The sequence below is a fragment of the Monodon monoceros genome, unplaced genomic scaffold (genome assembly GCF_005190385.1).
Source record: "Monodon monoceros isolate NGI ecotype Baffin Bay Population unplaced genomic scaffold, NGI_Narwhal_1 Super_Scaffold_1, whole genome shotgun sequence".
Lineage (NCBI taxonomy): Eukaryota > Metazoa > Chordata > Mammalia > Artiodactyla > Monodontidae > Monodon > Monodon monoceros.
In genome coordinates this window covers 37,084,309-37,100,524 of record NW_021703765.1, presented here as the reverse complement: position 1 = coordinate 37,100,524, position 16,216 = coordinate 37,084,309, and the positions used below count along the sequence as shown (strand labels likewise).

Here is a 16,216-nt window from a genome sequence, read left to right as displayed (position 1 = left end):
CACCCCACAAATTCAGATTAAACCCATCTGGGCAGGGACCTGCTTCCTGTTCCTTTTTTAAGTTCTGCAGATGATCCTGATGTGAGGGAGTCAGAGGTGAGAAGGATCTGAGCACCTCTGAATCCCCTGCAGGGCTTTTTAATCACACGTTGCTGGGCTCCACAGTGGCATTTCCTATCCAGTAAGTCAGGGTGGGGCTGGGTATTTTGCACTTCTAACAAGTTTGCAGGTGATGCTTAGGTGCTTGTGGGTCTGGAGACCTCTCTTTGAGAACCACCAGGTTAGATGACTCCTGCGATTCCTTCCAGGTCTTGCCTTCTGTGATCCGGTCATCAGACTGACCGCCGTGGCTCCTTTGAGCGACAGTGTAGCTGCTCCAGACACACGGCCGGTTCTGTGCTCTGCCTCCTTGCTTGTCCTGCAAGCTGCACAACTTGGGAGGTGGAGAAACTGCTCCCCTACTTTCTCAGACACCATTTGCAAGACGCTCATAACCGTCTTTAGGGACTGTCTTTTGAAACACACGAGTTGCTTTGAATCCTTTACACGATGGTCTGTGTTGCAGCCCAGTGTTTCCTGTGTTGAAACCCAGCAGGCTTCATGTGGCTGGTCCCTTGGGACCTGTGGGGATACGGAGCCTGGTGATTTCTAAAGAATGAAAAACAGATCACTATAAGTATTCCTGACAGTCGGGGGATTCATTTGCCTTATCTTTATTAGATTGCCCAGAAGGCAATAATTGGTCTTTGGCAAACAACGATGTGAAGACTGGCTGTAAAATTCCTCTGGCAACAGTTAAGATGCCTCATTTGAATAGAGCAGAGCAATCTTCAGAGGTCGCGGTCTGGCGTCAGAGGCTTGTACATAGTTTTCACAGAACAGCCTGGATGGAGGATGGACCGGGACAGTATTTGAAGTCTTTTTTTTTTTCTCTCTCTCTCTCTTTCCCTGTTTCCTGCCAGGATGACAAGGATTTGGTGCATGAATTTGTAGTGGCTGAAGGTCTGACGTGTTTGATCAAGGTGGGAGCTGAGGCAGATCAGAACTATCAGAACTACATTCTGAGGGGTAAGTGACGCCGGGCATGGGGCGGCCCAGCCCCTGCTGCAAGGAGGGTCTGGGGTCACCTCCAGGAACTTCGATACTGAGAGCTTTTTGAGAGATCTGGTTACGGAGTAAGGAGATGAAGACATCCTGTAGCAAAAGAAGACCCCTTCAGGTTTTATCGATTCCTCGTAACTAATCAGTGACTGAGTTCATTTTACTGACTTTACTTGTAGTCTCTTCCCAGTTATTTTTAAAAATTTTTATTTTTATTTTTATTTGTTTGGTGGTACACGGGCCTCTCACTGTTGTGGCCTCTCCCGTTGCGGAGCACAGGCTCCGGACGCGCAGGCTCAGCGGCCATGGCTCACGGGCCCAGCCGCTCCGCGGCATGTGGGATCTTCCCGGACCGGGGCACGAACCCGTGTCCCCTGCATCGGCAGGCGGACTCTCAACCACTGCGCCACCAGGGAAGCCCTCTTCCCAGTTACTAAGAAAAGAATATTCTGCACACTAGGTTCTTTATAATCTCCTTTATTTGGTGAGGAAAGGTGCACACCAAGTGGGCTTGGGTAAGGCCTGCATTTGAACAGAAAGCCCCTCAAAACCGAAGAGGCCAGTTATTTCCTGGGAAAAATATTGTCACCGACTTGGCTTATCACTGGGAGTTCCTGTAGGAAGCGCACATTCCTCACCAGGTCCTCCTGTTTCTGACTTGGTAGGTCTGGGGTGGGCCCAGAATTTGCATTTTAAAGAAGGATGCTGAAAGCTACCTCCGTAATTTCATTTTTTACAAAGTGGTGCGTGTGTGGTGTTTGAAGCACTGATTACCGTTCCAGTTCATAAAGTTAATGCTCTTTTCAGAGTTCGAGTATTTTTGTGCAACTTCCTATAAATAATTTTATTTGATTCCGTAAAACCTGTGAATAGGCAGGGCAGGAATTATTAGGTTGGACCATATGACATAGCTCTTATCAACAGTTTTGACCTACCAAATGAAAAATTTAATATAGTTCAATATTATCTTCATTTTGCAGTTGAAAAATCTGAGTCTCAAAGAGGTTGAGTGTTTGCCTAAAAAATCACTTCCTCTAGGGTGAAGTCGAGCAAGGACCGTGGCCAGGACTGGGGCCCATCATGACTGATCAAGGTTCTGTTCCCCCTTCTGCATCTATGCCTGTAACTCTACAACTCCGTGTTCATATAAGGAAAAAGAAAGACCTCCTTTTCTTTCCCTTGGATGAAGGAAAAATACATGAAACGTGTGATTTAATATCAAATGTCCTTGGTTAGAGTTGAATGAGGCAGGCAAAACGAAACAGTCTCCTGCAGTGTCCTGTTGTGTTTTACCCTGAGAAGGTTCCTTACGTTCTGAGTTGTGACCCAGCACCTCGAACTCTCTGAATCCTTCCCCATTTCCTCTGCTCCTGGAGAGCCACTGCAACAAGGGCAAAAGCAAAAGGGAAAACTGACGGTTCATTAAAAAATTTTTGGGGGGACGTATTTTTAAGTCAGTGTTAATTGTTTCTGTTCATTTTGATAAATGCCAAGTGTGTGTGTGAGAGAGGGTCCCTCAGCCTCAGTTTCTCAGCTCCACGGTGTTTGTGAGGCTGGGGAGGCACCTCCTTTTGTCTACCTTCCATCTTTCCCTGGGTGTGTGGTAGATCCTCATTATAAGCTGTCAGCAGAGATGCTTTATGGATGAATTTTATGATTTCTAGTCTCAGTATGATTAAAACATTTATATGGAAACTTTTATGGCACGTGTACCAACTTAACCATAAACTTTGTCCTGCTGTGTTGCCTCCGAATGCAGCTGTCCTTCTGTGTCTGAAGAAACGCATATAAGCCTTGATTCCTTCCATTTCCATCCACACTGGCCCAACACCTGGAAGAGGGGACGACACAGGAATAAGGGTGGGAGCAATTCCTCTATTTTGTTTTCCATGGATGCTCATAAGTTGAACCACATGGAAAGCAATACACCTAAAATGGCCTAATTCTGAATAATGGGTCCAAATTCACAGCGTATTTTTTTGCGAGGTTTAAAGTATGCATCATTTTAACTTAAAAAAAAAAAGTCTTCCCCAGTGGGTGCTGGTATGAATGCACAGACCTACACACACCTGTATGGAACTAATAACCATCTACATGTTAATCTTTATTCTTCTGACCCTTACCTAGGAGTGTATATGTGCTTTTCTTTTTTTTTTTTGCGGTACGTGGGCCTCTCACCACCGTGGCCTTTCCCGCCACAGAGCACAGGCTCTGGACGCGCAGACCCAGCGGCCATGGCCCACGGGCCCAGCCGCTCCGCGGCACGTGGGATCCTCCCAGATCGGGGCACGAACCCGCGTCCCCTGCAGCGGCAGGCGGACTCCCAACCACTGCGCCACCAGGGAAGCCCTATATGTGCATTTGTATAGAGCCATCATCGGTGTGAGCATCTTTGTTCATCTGCATTCAAGTCTGTGGTGAGGAGGGTGGCTCGGCCAGCGGTGGTCAGCCCCGCCTTATCAGGAAAGCAAAATTCTCATCAGGAGCCCCCCGCAGACCTCCCATGGATTAGAACTGGGTTGCATGGCCGCCTGTAGCTGCTAGGGAGGCTGGCACAGTGGGTGTTTGGCTTCCTGGACTCCAAGGGGACGTGGCAAGAGAGAAAGGCCTGCCTTTGTGCCTGCAGGTTACTCGTGCGTGCCACATAGAGGGACTTGGGAAGGAAAAACTCAGCCCAGCGGAGAAAGCCTTCCAGTAAGCAGCCCCGTGGTGGTCTGGCTGGAGGGAGAGAGGGCCTCCCTGCCACTGAGTGCATCATCGTATAGGGGCAGGGTAAGCCCAGTGGTTCTGCAAGGTACCAAATGGTGAATTGTGTCAATGGTACTTGGCGGTAATGAAGGGTGGTGTTGACACAGATACTTCAGCTAGGCTGTCCGCCCCAGTGTGTGCAGTGGTTTATTAACCTGCAGTGTTCTGATCTGCCCTGGAAAGGCACCAAAAGCAGTTAACGAATGCTTGAGAATCAGAACTCCCAAGCACAGCCAAGGGAGAACCCTGCCAGCCACCTGCTGCTTCTCTGTCCCTGAAGAAAATGCCACCGAGGTAAGACCCTTCCTTGCCTCTGAGTTTCCGTTGCCACCACCAAGGCCTTGCCTTCTGATTTTGATTTTCCAGTGATGTCTATTTAATGGAGGCCAGACGGCTACCACCTGTTACCTGGGAAACGAGCGGGCACTCCCTCCCTTTCAGGTTATTACAAGACGTCCTGCTTTCCATGCAGCCGAGGGGCCTTTGCACGCCCACCCCACTTCCGCTGAGTCTCAGAAGACTCGGGGTAACCAGGGCATTGTGAGCACATCAGCACATCTGGACGTATCTGACTGAAGCCCGTGCCAGGAAAGTGTACTTCTGAGGGATGTAAAGGACAGATTTCTTAGGCTGTGACCTTTGTGTTTTGATACAAGGAAACTACTGGTTTTTTCCCCAGCCCACATGTTGAGTTACCCCTTCCTGACCTTGAAGGCATGTAGGCTTTTTTAGGTTGTGATCAGCTGCCGGCAGCCACCAGGCATTTGCAGTCAAGGACAACCTTTGAATTGCCTCTTTGTCCCGCCTCATTTTAACCAAATTACCTTGGGTGAAGGATGGTGAGGCCTGTTGCAGATCAAGAGAGAGAAACTGGGAAGAGGTTTTTAGTTTTGTAACTCACCGTTCCCCGGGGAGAAAACGTCATGCCCGCTCTGGGCCACTCGGGGGAAGCAGAGTGGAGGGCGAGGGCAGGCACCTCTGTTGTGGTTTCCACACAAGGCGGGGTGAGCAGGTTTAGGATTGGCCCGTTTGCATTATGTCAGTGGGCCCCGGGGCTCTGGCGTGTGAGAAGCCCACATGCCTGCGGGTTGGGAGGGTGGACTTGGGCTGCTGGAGAAGGGGACTGACTGACTTCTAAGCAGAGCCTCAAAACTGGGTCCAGACAGTGTTGAAAAACTCTCTTACAAGCCGTAAGGTGGGCCAGTTGTCACAGTGCTGTGGAGGAGCATGCCCTTCATGAAGTTTCCTCAGTTTCTATGTGACCATGTGTGAGGCCCCCGGATGCAAAGGAAACAAGAGCATTTGGAGGACCCAGTCCTTTCCACATCTGCCTTTAGGACTCGTTTAAATTATCTTTATTTTTGCACTCAGCTCTCTGTCAGCTCTTTTTTTTTTTTTAAGGCCCAGGAATCTGTTGCTCTGTGTTGAGGATGTATCTGCTGAGAGGTAAAGATAGGTTTTGAGTTACGGTGTAGTCTAGCGCTCTCCAAAAATGTGAGCCGGCTGCTGGGAAGAGGTCTTAAATGCACCACATGTAGAAATAATATTTATCCGACATTATTTTTGGATGGCTATAGCTAATGATCTAAAGGGTTTGTGTGTGTGTGATCACCAGTATTTAATATATATCGATAGTGGAATTTTATATCTCACAATTATTCTTATTGAAGTAGGACCTTGAGAGCTATATTCCTGGGAACTTAAAACTTTCCGCACACATGCTGAGCCTTCACGATGGGCCCTGTCAGTCCCTGGGAATGAGCCGATAAAACCAGGTTGCAGCTCTGCCCTGGAGAAGCTCCCTGGGAGGTGCTGCCTCTGAACCACTATATGCGGTATCGAAAACGTCTTACGTGTTTAGAAATTGCATATAGGTGATCTGCTTTGGGGAAGAAAAGAGAAAGAGATAAGTAGCATCAGTGAGACCAGTTGCCTTTTCTGGCTATACCTCCAGGGAAGCTGCCTCTTAAGGGCTAGTTTTACATGGAAAAATTAGATTTGATCATTTCACCTAAAGCAAAGTACCCATTAATCCTAAAGCACCTTAGTCATCATCAGAGCTGGATAAGACCTTGGAGCTCCTTTAGCTCAACCCTTGCATTTTAGGAGAAAACTACAGATATTTCGTTTGCTCCTGTGTTTTTTAAAAACGTTTTAATGGTTGTCAACGTTTAAAAATTGGGAGATTTGACATAAAAAAATCCAGACTTCAGGTCTCCTTGGAAAAACCGGAACCAGAGAATTTCAGTGCCTTGCCAAATATCACTTAAACTTACAGGGGGGAAATGCCTTGTGTATTAGGGGGTCTGTTAATGAGGATCAGGGCTTGTGGTCAGATAGCTTTTGTTGGCATCTACAGCACCAGGCAGTGATACAAAGTGATCAGATGGTAATCAAATGATGACTAAACTAACATCCTCCATCCCAGGAAAACTTAAAAGTTTATCTTTTGACATTTCAGAGCGAAAGAGGAGAGCAGAGGTTGTTCAGACTATAGATGGGGAGGGTAGGGAGGGGCCCAAACTGGCACCAAGGTGAGGAGATGAGCACAGAAGGGGGAGAGCTGCTTACTTCCTGAATCAAGCATCCCTTGGATACTGTGTTTTCTACCCTCCAGCCTGGCCTGACTCTCCTCCACCCCCTTACCCTAGTCCTGAGGTGCACCGGCCTGTCTCGGAGGGAACTTCCTCTTTCTTACCTCTTGCCGGGTCAAGACTTCAGGAATCAATCATGGCAGCCACGTGGCCAGTTGTGTGGATGGCACAACAGCCCACGTGTCCTAGTAGTGTTTGTCACCAGCCGCCCGGGGAGGGGGAAGTTGAGACCAGTGTCAAGGGCAGAATCTTCCTTCACTTGATGTTTCTCCTCTTGGTCAGTCAATGTGACAGGGTCCGTTTTCAGTGAGGAGTCATGTTGGCTGGCACAACTTAGCAACCCATTGGGCCAAATTGAACCTGCAGAGATGAGAGTGTCAGAGCATCAAGGCCAGTGACGTAAAGGTGGCCAAAGATGGACATGGCTGACAAGAAAACTTTGTAAAAACTGAGTGATGTAGATATTTTTCTTAAAACAGAAATAGCTTTTATAACTTTTTATTGTATAATTTGTGAGCACACAATTGTCTGAAAAACAAACAGCATAAAAAGGAAAAACATGAAAATCACCCATAATCCCACAAAACGAAGACCATATTCTACCCACCCATGTACATACTTGCTTTGCACATGCCTTTTACAAAAATGAAGTGTCCTGTACATATGTTGTCAACCTCGTCTCCTGGAGGGGAGCAGTGGACCTTGGCAGCTGGCTTTGTGATGGCTCCTAGACCTTGGCACAATTCTGTAACTTCTTTAAACCGCTGCTCCCTCACCTACAAAAGGGAGATAATACCTTCTTTATAGGAGTGTTGAGAAGCTTAAAGAGCTCATAGAAAGGTCTAAGTAAAAGACTGAATTGTAGCTATGACAGTTGTTATCAATAATAATCAATGAGATTAATGCAGTACCTGTAATGGGCTGAATTATGCACCCCTCAAATTCATATGTCGACATCGGACCCCCCAATACCTCAGAACATGACTGTGTTTGAAGATAGAGCCTTTAAAGAGGTAATTAAGTTAAAATGAGATCATTGGGCCCTGATCCAGTATGACTGGTATGCTTATAAGAAGAAGAGATTGAGACACAGATCTGTCCAGGGGGAGAAGACGGCCATCTACAAGTCAAGGAGAGAGGCCTCAGGAGAAACCAACTCTGTGGACAGTTTGAGCTTGGACATTCAGCCTCCAGAACTGTGAGAAGTAAATATCTGTTGCTTAGAGTTGTTGGGTTCAAAGGTTGTGTTGGTTTTGCTTGAATAATTGCCCTCTAGGGATGCGTGAGTTTATGTTTCCACCAGTGATCTCCATTTCTGCTTATCTACCCCAGGCCGGGGGTGATCATTTTTTGGTAATCTTTGTCATTCCTGGTCATTAGGGTGCACTTATTCCTACGGACCAATTTTATAGTCATTTTTATAAAGTGGCTTGTAAATTTTAGCTGTCATTGTGTTAATTTTGTCCATTAATTTGGGAAGAATTGACATCCTTATTTAAAAACTCAAAACTGTTGCGGACATGCTCTTTCATGGCCCGGGACAAATCCTTTGCAAGTTCTCCATCTAACTCTTGTGTGCAATGTCCATTTCCTTCTTGTTTGTTACAGAATTTTATGCATATCCCCCCAGGTGTGTTTGTATTTTGTTTTTCTTATCTATTCATTTTTGAATTAGGTCTGGTATTTACCACATGAAAGGATGAAAGGATTCTCTTGGGTCTTTTTCCTGTTTCTTTTGTAAGCTTGGTTTGGGAATGTCATCTAAGAAAGGTCTCTCTTGCCCTCCCGTTTTGTTTCAATCAGGGAACACTCTGTGTCTTGGGGCCTGGGTTCCTCAGTTGTGGCAACCGCTTGGTTAAGTCAGTCAGGCTCATGGGTCAGGTCCTTTTCCCTGAGGGAGAGTTAGCTTCCTCTTCCTCTGTGTTTGCATGTCGAAACTCTTCCTTTGAGGACTTGGATGAGTAGCACGCCTGCTGGAGACTTGGTCTGTCCGTTCCGGGCATTCACCAGCTGTGGCGTGTGGGCTGGGAATGGCTGGAGAAGCTGGGCCACTCATAGCCGTGGGACGAGGTCTGCACGTTTTGTTTGTGTATTTGTTTTTCTTCTCCGCTGTAGTTTTTGAGACGTCTGCGTTTGGTGTCTAATGTTCTCTGTGCCCTGGTGTATCTCACCTCGGCCTGACCTTTCTGCTCACACACCTGGCACGCTGTTGGGGACATGGCCTCCAGGTTGAACCAGCCACACACCTGCTGTGAGGGGTTTGGTCAGGGCAGGAAAGCCACAGCCCGCCCTGCTTGGGGAGGGAGGCTGAGTCACTCCTGCCGCTGCTGTTGGGGTGTGGTGACAGAAGGGTCACCCCGAGTGCTCTGAGTGTCCCATCTGTGGCCCCTCTTGCCACCCTTGCCGTCCTCACCCTGTGTCAGGCCCGCACCCCTCTTAAAGAAATGGGTCAGAGAAGAGTCTAGAGCTGCACTTATGTCTTTCCTCTCCCAGCCTGTTCAGGCACAGGGGCCAAAAATGGACTCATCCTGGGGTACTTTATGTCTTTCCCATGGCCCGCATGACCATCGGATACTGTGGACTTGCCCAGCTTTTCTCCAGGACTTTCTCCCAGGAGAGGGAGCTGGTTGCTGGACACACCATTCCCCACGGCCAGCTGCAGTCTCTGGTGTGTCTAGATGGACCCCACAAAGGCTGTGGTGTGTGGTTGTTACCCCAGTCTCAGGGCTCGTGGAATCTCTTCTTCACTTGTGCTTCTCATTGGTCATTTGGGTAGGTTGGTAAGAAGGGGGTTTGGAGGCTTCTGCTTGTGCTGCTACTTTTCTGGAAGTGCAAACTCAACAGAATCATCATCGCTTATGCTCTGGGTCCTGCCAGGCCCTCAGTCCTCAGCACTGCGTGCAGGAACGTGGGGTCAGGTGGGTGAGGGAGCGAGGGAAGGTCAGAGCCGGGTCCTGAACTTCGATGGAACAAAGTGCCCTTTGTTTTTCCTCTGGGTTCACAGGTGAGAGAGGCTGGTGCTGGGTTAGCCCACAGGTGAGGCAGGCAACATGCATGACCCTGAGCCCTTCACCACATTGGGCAGCAAGCAGGGTATCTGCCTTTAACATCTAACTCTAGATGAGTACTTCCAGCTTTAAACATGATTTTGGCTTTCCTCTTCACTCCCTTGCAAGGTATTTTTTCCCTATAATTAGAAGACACTTATTTTGGTAAGTTTACCTTAGAACGAATGAGGCTTTTCTTTCAAGTTTTAATTTTTCTGAAGTAAAAATCAGTGATTAATTCTGCTCAATTCTGTTAAGTAGTAACAAAATCACTTCACAGGATAGTCTTTATGAAGCAGTACACGGCTAGGTCTACCTGGTCAACGTTATCCCCGACCTGGAGCATCATTACGCCAAATCATGTGAAATTGCTGATATGTGACTATTTAAAAAAAAAATTTTTTTAAATTTATTTTTGGCTACGTTGGGTCTTCGTTGCTATGTGCGGGCTTTCTCTAGTTGTGGCCAGTTGGGGCTACTCTTTGTTGCGGTGCGCGGGCTTCTCATTGTGGTGGCTTCTCTTGTTGCGGAGCACGGGCTCTAGGCGCGCGGGCTTCTGTAGTTGCGGCGCACGGGCTTAGTTGCTCTGCGGCTTGTGGGATCTTTCCGGACCAAGGCTCGAACCCGTGTCATTGGCAGGCGGATTCTCAACCAGTGGACCACCAGGGAAGTCCACGACCATTTTTTTTTTTTACCGTAGAAATGGAAAAACTGAATGGTTTAACTTAATATTATTATCATAATTTAAGCTTGACTTCTTCCTGGATTGATAAGATGCTACTTTAAAATTCACCTCGCGTTCTATGTAGAGTCATAGCCCTCCAGAAATTCAGGCCAGTTTGCAGACCAAGGTAAAAAAAAAAAAAACCCAACCCACTCGCCAAAAACCCCCTAAAAGCCCTTGCTATTTTGTTCAGTCGCGCATTCGAGCACTTCACCCTGTCATAGTCTCAGCCAAAGAGATTTCTCCAGAATTTTCCTCTCCATTAGCAGCCCCCATCTTCTTCTTTTATCTGAGATGAGAAGGAAAAAAGAAAAACAGTGTTATTTGGCCATTCCTATGTGTGGAATTTTCCGCGACTGAATCTCGTTGCTCTGCGTTCATCAGGAATTTTTCCACTTTATTTACACCGAAGATGTGCCTCTGCACTCCATTCTTCTCTCCTTGTTCAGTGGACTTTTCCAGAGGAACTGCTGACAGGGTGTACCTTGAATCACAATTGTTATTTCCTTGGCTATAACCTTATCTCACATATGGTCCTTTACAGGGTTTCTGCTTACAAATCCAGGCTTACGATAGAATAGAACGTCTTAAGCAAATTTTAAACCTAGCCTCAAACATGGATTAAAGTTATTTTCCTGGCTGGGATTTACTGGGGAAATGTCAGTTTCTGTGTTCATAGATTCTTGCCTTTTGGAGTTTGGAGGGCTCTTGGTAGATTGGGCCAGCCTCCTGCAGGGCACCGCTCTTTCTCTGGGCACTGTGACTTCCCCAGCCAGTGATGTGCACAAGGTCCCCAAGCCCAGGTCACTCTGCAGCCCCTCAGATCTGCGGAGCTGGCGCGTCCTGGGTGTCCCCAGTGCACCACGTCCAAACCCCAACCTGACAGCTTCACCCCCTGGCCAGCACCCCATGGCTCTATCCAGCATATGGATGAAGAGCACAGTCATCCATCATATTCGGGTACTACTGGGGGCCTCCCAGACCCCTCTCTCTCACTCACTCTCTGTAATCATCAACTATCAAATTTGGGCTCTTCTGCCCTTCACCCCCTTTCAAGTCCTTGCATCTCTTTTCATTCCCAGTTTTAGAGTCTGAGGTCAGACCATCATTTCTTTTCCTTCCTGATCTGCTCTCCTAGCCCCCTAACTAGTCTCTCTGCTTTCAACCCTGCCTTCCATGGTCCATTTTGCCCCCTGTTGCCCGGTTGACCTTCTACAGTGCCCAGCTTCTCTCCTTGGTCCTTGGCGTACATGGCTAGTGGCTTCTCTCATCCTCAGATGAAGTCCTGGCCCTCCCACGTGGGTAGCGCCCACCTTGGTCCTACCCTCGTGTACCTGTTCAGCTCTCTGCCTGGCCTCAGCCTCACCCCTCCTCACCTGGTTCGCGCTTTATCCCTTGCTTCCTGCTTGTCCTCAGGATGAGGCTCAGATACAGTATTCTGCAGGAGACCTTCCATTGCCCCTCTGGTATCTTGGCGCTCTCTGCATACCCTGATCTTTTTTTTTTTTTTAACATCTTTATTGGACTATAATTGCTTTACAGTTGTGTATACCCTGATCGTGACACTCACCTCACTGACAATAAATATTTGTTGAGTATAGACTATAGGCCAGCGACCCTAGGCTAATTCCCTGCACCATGCTTGGCTGCTTTCGTGTCAGTTCCCATCCTTGATGCCAGGCACATTTTAGGAGCTCAGTGAAAAGCGGCTGAAGGAGAGAGTAGATGAATGATAGAATGTCTGCAGGGAAGAGAACTCACAATGCTTGAGGAAGCTGCTGGTTTGTACTAAGAACTCGACAGAGCCTGGACTTGCTAATCTGAAGCTTTAGCTCACCAGATCTTCTTGTTTTGGAAGCACTACAGCACACGTTGATTTGTTTTTGGTACTTGGAAAAAAAAGCCAAATTATTGAATTTTTCTTTTTGATAAGCTTACCAGTTCACTTCATCAATATAGTGACTATCTTGATATTTTTTACCATTTTCTTTACTGAAGTATAGTTAATTTACAATGTATTGGTTTCAGGTGTACAGCAAAGTGATTCAGTTATATATATGTGTGTATATATATTCTTTTTCAGATTCAGTGTATATCTTGATTTTAAATTTGTCGTGATTTCCTGAGATAAAATACACACAAAAATGGGTTATACTTTATAACTGGTTTTGGTTCTCAAGGAATTATGTACCTGCCACCAAAATAGATGTTTTGAGTTCCTTGGTGTCAGGAACTCACAGACTTTGTGGCCCCAGCTCCAGCCTGCTCTTTGGTGTCATGTAGATCTTCAACAGATATTTGATGAAAAGAGAAAGAAAGAAAGAGAGAGAGAGAGAGAAAGAGAGAGAGAGAGAGAGAGAGAGAGAGAGAGAGAAAGGGGAATCCCCAGAGACATGACACAGAGCTCTATTTGATGAAGAAAGAAAGGAAGAAAGGAAGGAAGGAAGGAAGAAAGAAAGAAAGAAAAGAGAGAGAAAGAAAGAAAGAAAAGAGAGAGAGAGAGAGAAAGAAAGAGAGAGAGGGAGAGAGAGAAAGGAGAGTCCCCAGAGACATGACACAGAGCTCTGTCTTGTATTCTGAGTGATTGTGGGTAAGTGTGCAGAAGATGTGAAATGGGGGGACAGCAGTCATATGCTAAATGATGAAGTGTGATTTGGAGGGTTTTCCTCTGAGTTGGTTTTTGGTACCCTTGTTACATCAACCGCATTATCCCTTGCTTCCTTTCCCCTGCCTCTTCTTTCTCCAGCTCCTGAAAGCCAGGCTCTGCCAAAGCCACTCCTGTGCTAAGCTGGCCTGACTCATTCCTGGAGTCAGTTCCCGCAGGCAGAACAGTGCTCCGTGGCCCACGCCGCACACACTCATCTCTGCCCCTGGTGCCTTCTTGGCTCTAGGGTTTCCTGAAACACCATGAGGGCACCTGACCGTCCCAGAATTAGAGCTCGACTCCTTTCTCTCCCAGGTAACCCTGTCCTTGGAGCTGGCCTTGATCCTGCAAGGGTTTAAGTAGGGAATACGTTTAGATGTAGTTAGATGAGTAAGGGTTGTTTTTGGAGGAAGGGACAAAATTGTTGCTTTTAAAGGCAGATTAGGAGCAGTGAGTAGGAGTTACAGGAAAGTGGTTTTTGACTGAAGACGAGAAGAGAGTTGGAAGATGAGTTGATTTCTCTTGCCAGTGTAAACTGACCAGTGGTGCCTTTCTGGAGCATTCTGAAGCCACATCCAGCATCAGCAGAAAGAGTGCCATGACTGATTAGTGATGTCTGTCAACGGCTTGAGACGTGGGGAGTGAGAGCAGGATACCAAATACGGCATTTGCTTATTCTGGGGAACACGAGGCGTTTTCGGAATGTTTGTTGAGTTGATTTCAGACAGGTGTGTGGGACAATTAGTTTTCCCACCACAGAGCACACTGCTTTGCATCGGAAATGTTCCACCAGAGCCCAGGTTGATGGCCTGTTAGGGCTGCTGGGGTTGGGTAGGGTGCTACTGGGTGACCTCATCGATCCCTTCCAGCTCTGAGATTTCTGTGATTCTAAGTAAAACATAAGAAGCAGAAGGGATGGAAGCAGAGCCATTTGACTCTCCCTCTTCTGCATGTTCTGTAGCAGTTGTTATAGGATTCCTTAGGCCACAACCAAGCCTATGTTGTCCTTTTCCAGAAAATTTCAAAGAAGACCGTCTGGTTACATGGCATAGATTCCAGCCAAGTCATTGAATAGAAAGATAAACTGCCCTTAGTCATTTCGGGGCCAGCATTCAAATTTATCTGCAAGAGTTTGAAGGATTAGCAGGGTGAGTGTTGGTTTCTACCCAGGAATTCATCTGTACATGGTGAGGTCAGGAGCACAGGGGACAGTGGTGGCCTTGCTGTTTCTCCAGAGCCTGAGGCCTGGGAGCTCAGAGGACTCACAGAAACATCGTGGGTTGGACTCACTACTTAAACATGGCTGGGCTGGAGAAGTGGGTTGGGAGCTATGAGGACAGGCCCACGACAGGGCCACCTCCTTGGCTGCCTTCTTGACTTCCCTGGCATCTCTCCATACCACCGCCCTCGTCCAAATAGTTTCTCTCCCTGTGTGCACCTAGCTGCCCCACACCCTTCATTCCAGATGCTCTTCCTGTCCTTTCCACCAGGTCTTAACTGGAGGGTTGCGAGAAGATTGACCCCCTCTCAATTTTATATTTCGTTACTTTTGGTTAGTTTGTGGCTCTAATTTGTCTCTGGTTGGAGGCCTCAGTAAATGGAGTTGGGCTGGTTCATTCATTCGTCAGTGAGTGTGACCCGATTACCTTACCTGAGTCAGTCACTTTGGGGCCTGAGTATAGAGAAGCAGAGAACGATACAAACTAAATAATTACAAGTTGTGCTGTTAAGTCCAAGAATAAGGTGCTAAGGGGAGTGAGCTTAAATTTAGTTGGGAAAATGACAGGCATACTGTGGTCAAGGCAGAGTTCTAAGATGGCCCAAAAGATTCCTTCCCCCGTTCTGTGCCCTGTATAATCCTCTCCCCTTGAGTGTGGACAGGACCTGTGATTATAATGGATGTGTGAATATCACAAAACCATGATTAGGTTGCATTACGTGGTAAAGGCGAAAGGGTTTTACAGGTGTAATTAAGGTCCCAAATCTGTTGAATTTGAACCTGTTAAAAGGAAGCTCATTCTGGGCGGGACACGCTCTTCTGTTGACCTTGAACAAGCAAGTTGCCGTGAGTTCTACAGCTGCAAGGAGACTAACGCCGCCAACAACCACATAAGCTTGGAAGGCGAGCCCAAGCCTCAGATGGGACCACAGCCCCAGATGACACCTTGATTGCAGCCTTGAGACACCCTGAGCAGAGGAGCCAGTTAAGCTGTGCCTGAACTCCCGCCCCATGGAAATTGTGAGATAATAAATATGTGTTGTTTTAGGCTGCTAAGCGTGTGGTAATCTGTTATATAGCAAAAGGAAGCGAATACAGTTACATACAAACAATGGCCATACAAAGCCATGTGGATGGGCTAAAATTGGTACAAAATACTGTGTGACCTCACAAGAGGCCGATGTCTTGGGGAGCCATTAGGGGAAGGCTTCATGAGGACAAGGACTTTGTATTTTCTTCTTGGGCCTTACAGGCAACCACATGCCTGCCGCCCATTCCAGCTGAGTCCCCCACGGTGCCCTGCGGCTGCTGGAGTCATCGTCTCTCACGCTTTCCTGAGACCCCTCATTAGGGTGCTGGCTGCTCCCTGGGACCTCTCAACTACTGGTGGAGTCCAGGCCCGTGCAGTTAAAGGGCTCTGTGCTGCACACCAATGGGCAACTAAAGGAGAGGGTGATCCAGGAGAAAGTTCAGTGTTTCCAGTATGCCAGCATCAGGAGAGGACATGGAGGTCTGAAAAAGATTGGGCTGAGTTTTATTTTTCTTTTTTTTAATAGTTATTTATTTGGCTGCATCATGTCTTTTATTATTATTATTTTTAACATCTTTACATGTTAAAAAAAAACCATGAGTGTTTTTTCTTTAACATCTGTATTGGAGTATAATTGCTTTACAATGGTGTGTTAGTTTCTGCTGTATAACAGAGTGAATCAGCTATATGTATACATATATCCCCATATCCCCTCCCTCTTGTGTCTCCCTCCCTCCTACCCTCCCTGTCCCAACCCTCTAGGTGGACACAAAGCACCGAGCTGATCTCCCTGTGCTATGCGCTGCTTCCCACTAGCTATCGGTTTTACATTTGGTAGTGTATATATGTCAGTGCCACTCTCTCACTTGTCCCAGCTTACCCTTCCCCCTCCCCGTGTCCTCAAGTCCATTCTCTATGTCTGCATTTTTATTCCTGTCCTGCTCCTAGGTTCTTCAGAACCATTTTTTTTTTTTTTAGATTCCATGTATATGTATGTTAGCATACGGTGTTTGTTTTTCTCTTTCTGACTTGCTTCACTCTGTATGCCAGACTCTAGGTTCATCCACCTCACTACAAATAACTCAATTTCGTTTCTGTTTATGGCTGAG

General features: G+C 47.1%; 1 protein-coding gene across 4 annotated transcripts in view; it reads left to right on the top strand.

Moving 5' to 3' along the window:
* Positions 1-16,216, top strand: part of FHOD3 (formin homology 2 domain containing 3) — a 497,516-nt gene that overhangs the window by 212,803 nt on the left and 268,497 nt on the right. For 3 of the 4 annotated variants that reach the window (XM_029219969.1, XM_029219976.1, XM_029219995.1), the window contains exon 5: positions 963-1,068. In XM_029219969.1, the coding sequence (XP_029075802.1) occupies positions 963-1,068 (106 nt within the window). Of the gene's footprint in view, positions 1-962; positions 1,069-12,305; positions 13,174-16,216 lie in introns of those variants that run through there. The other variant, XM_029219986.1, reaches the window with a different exon arrangement.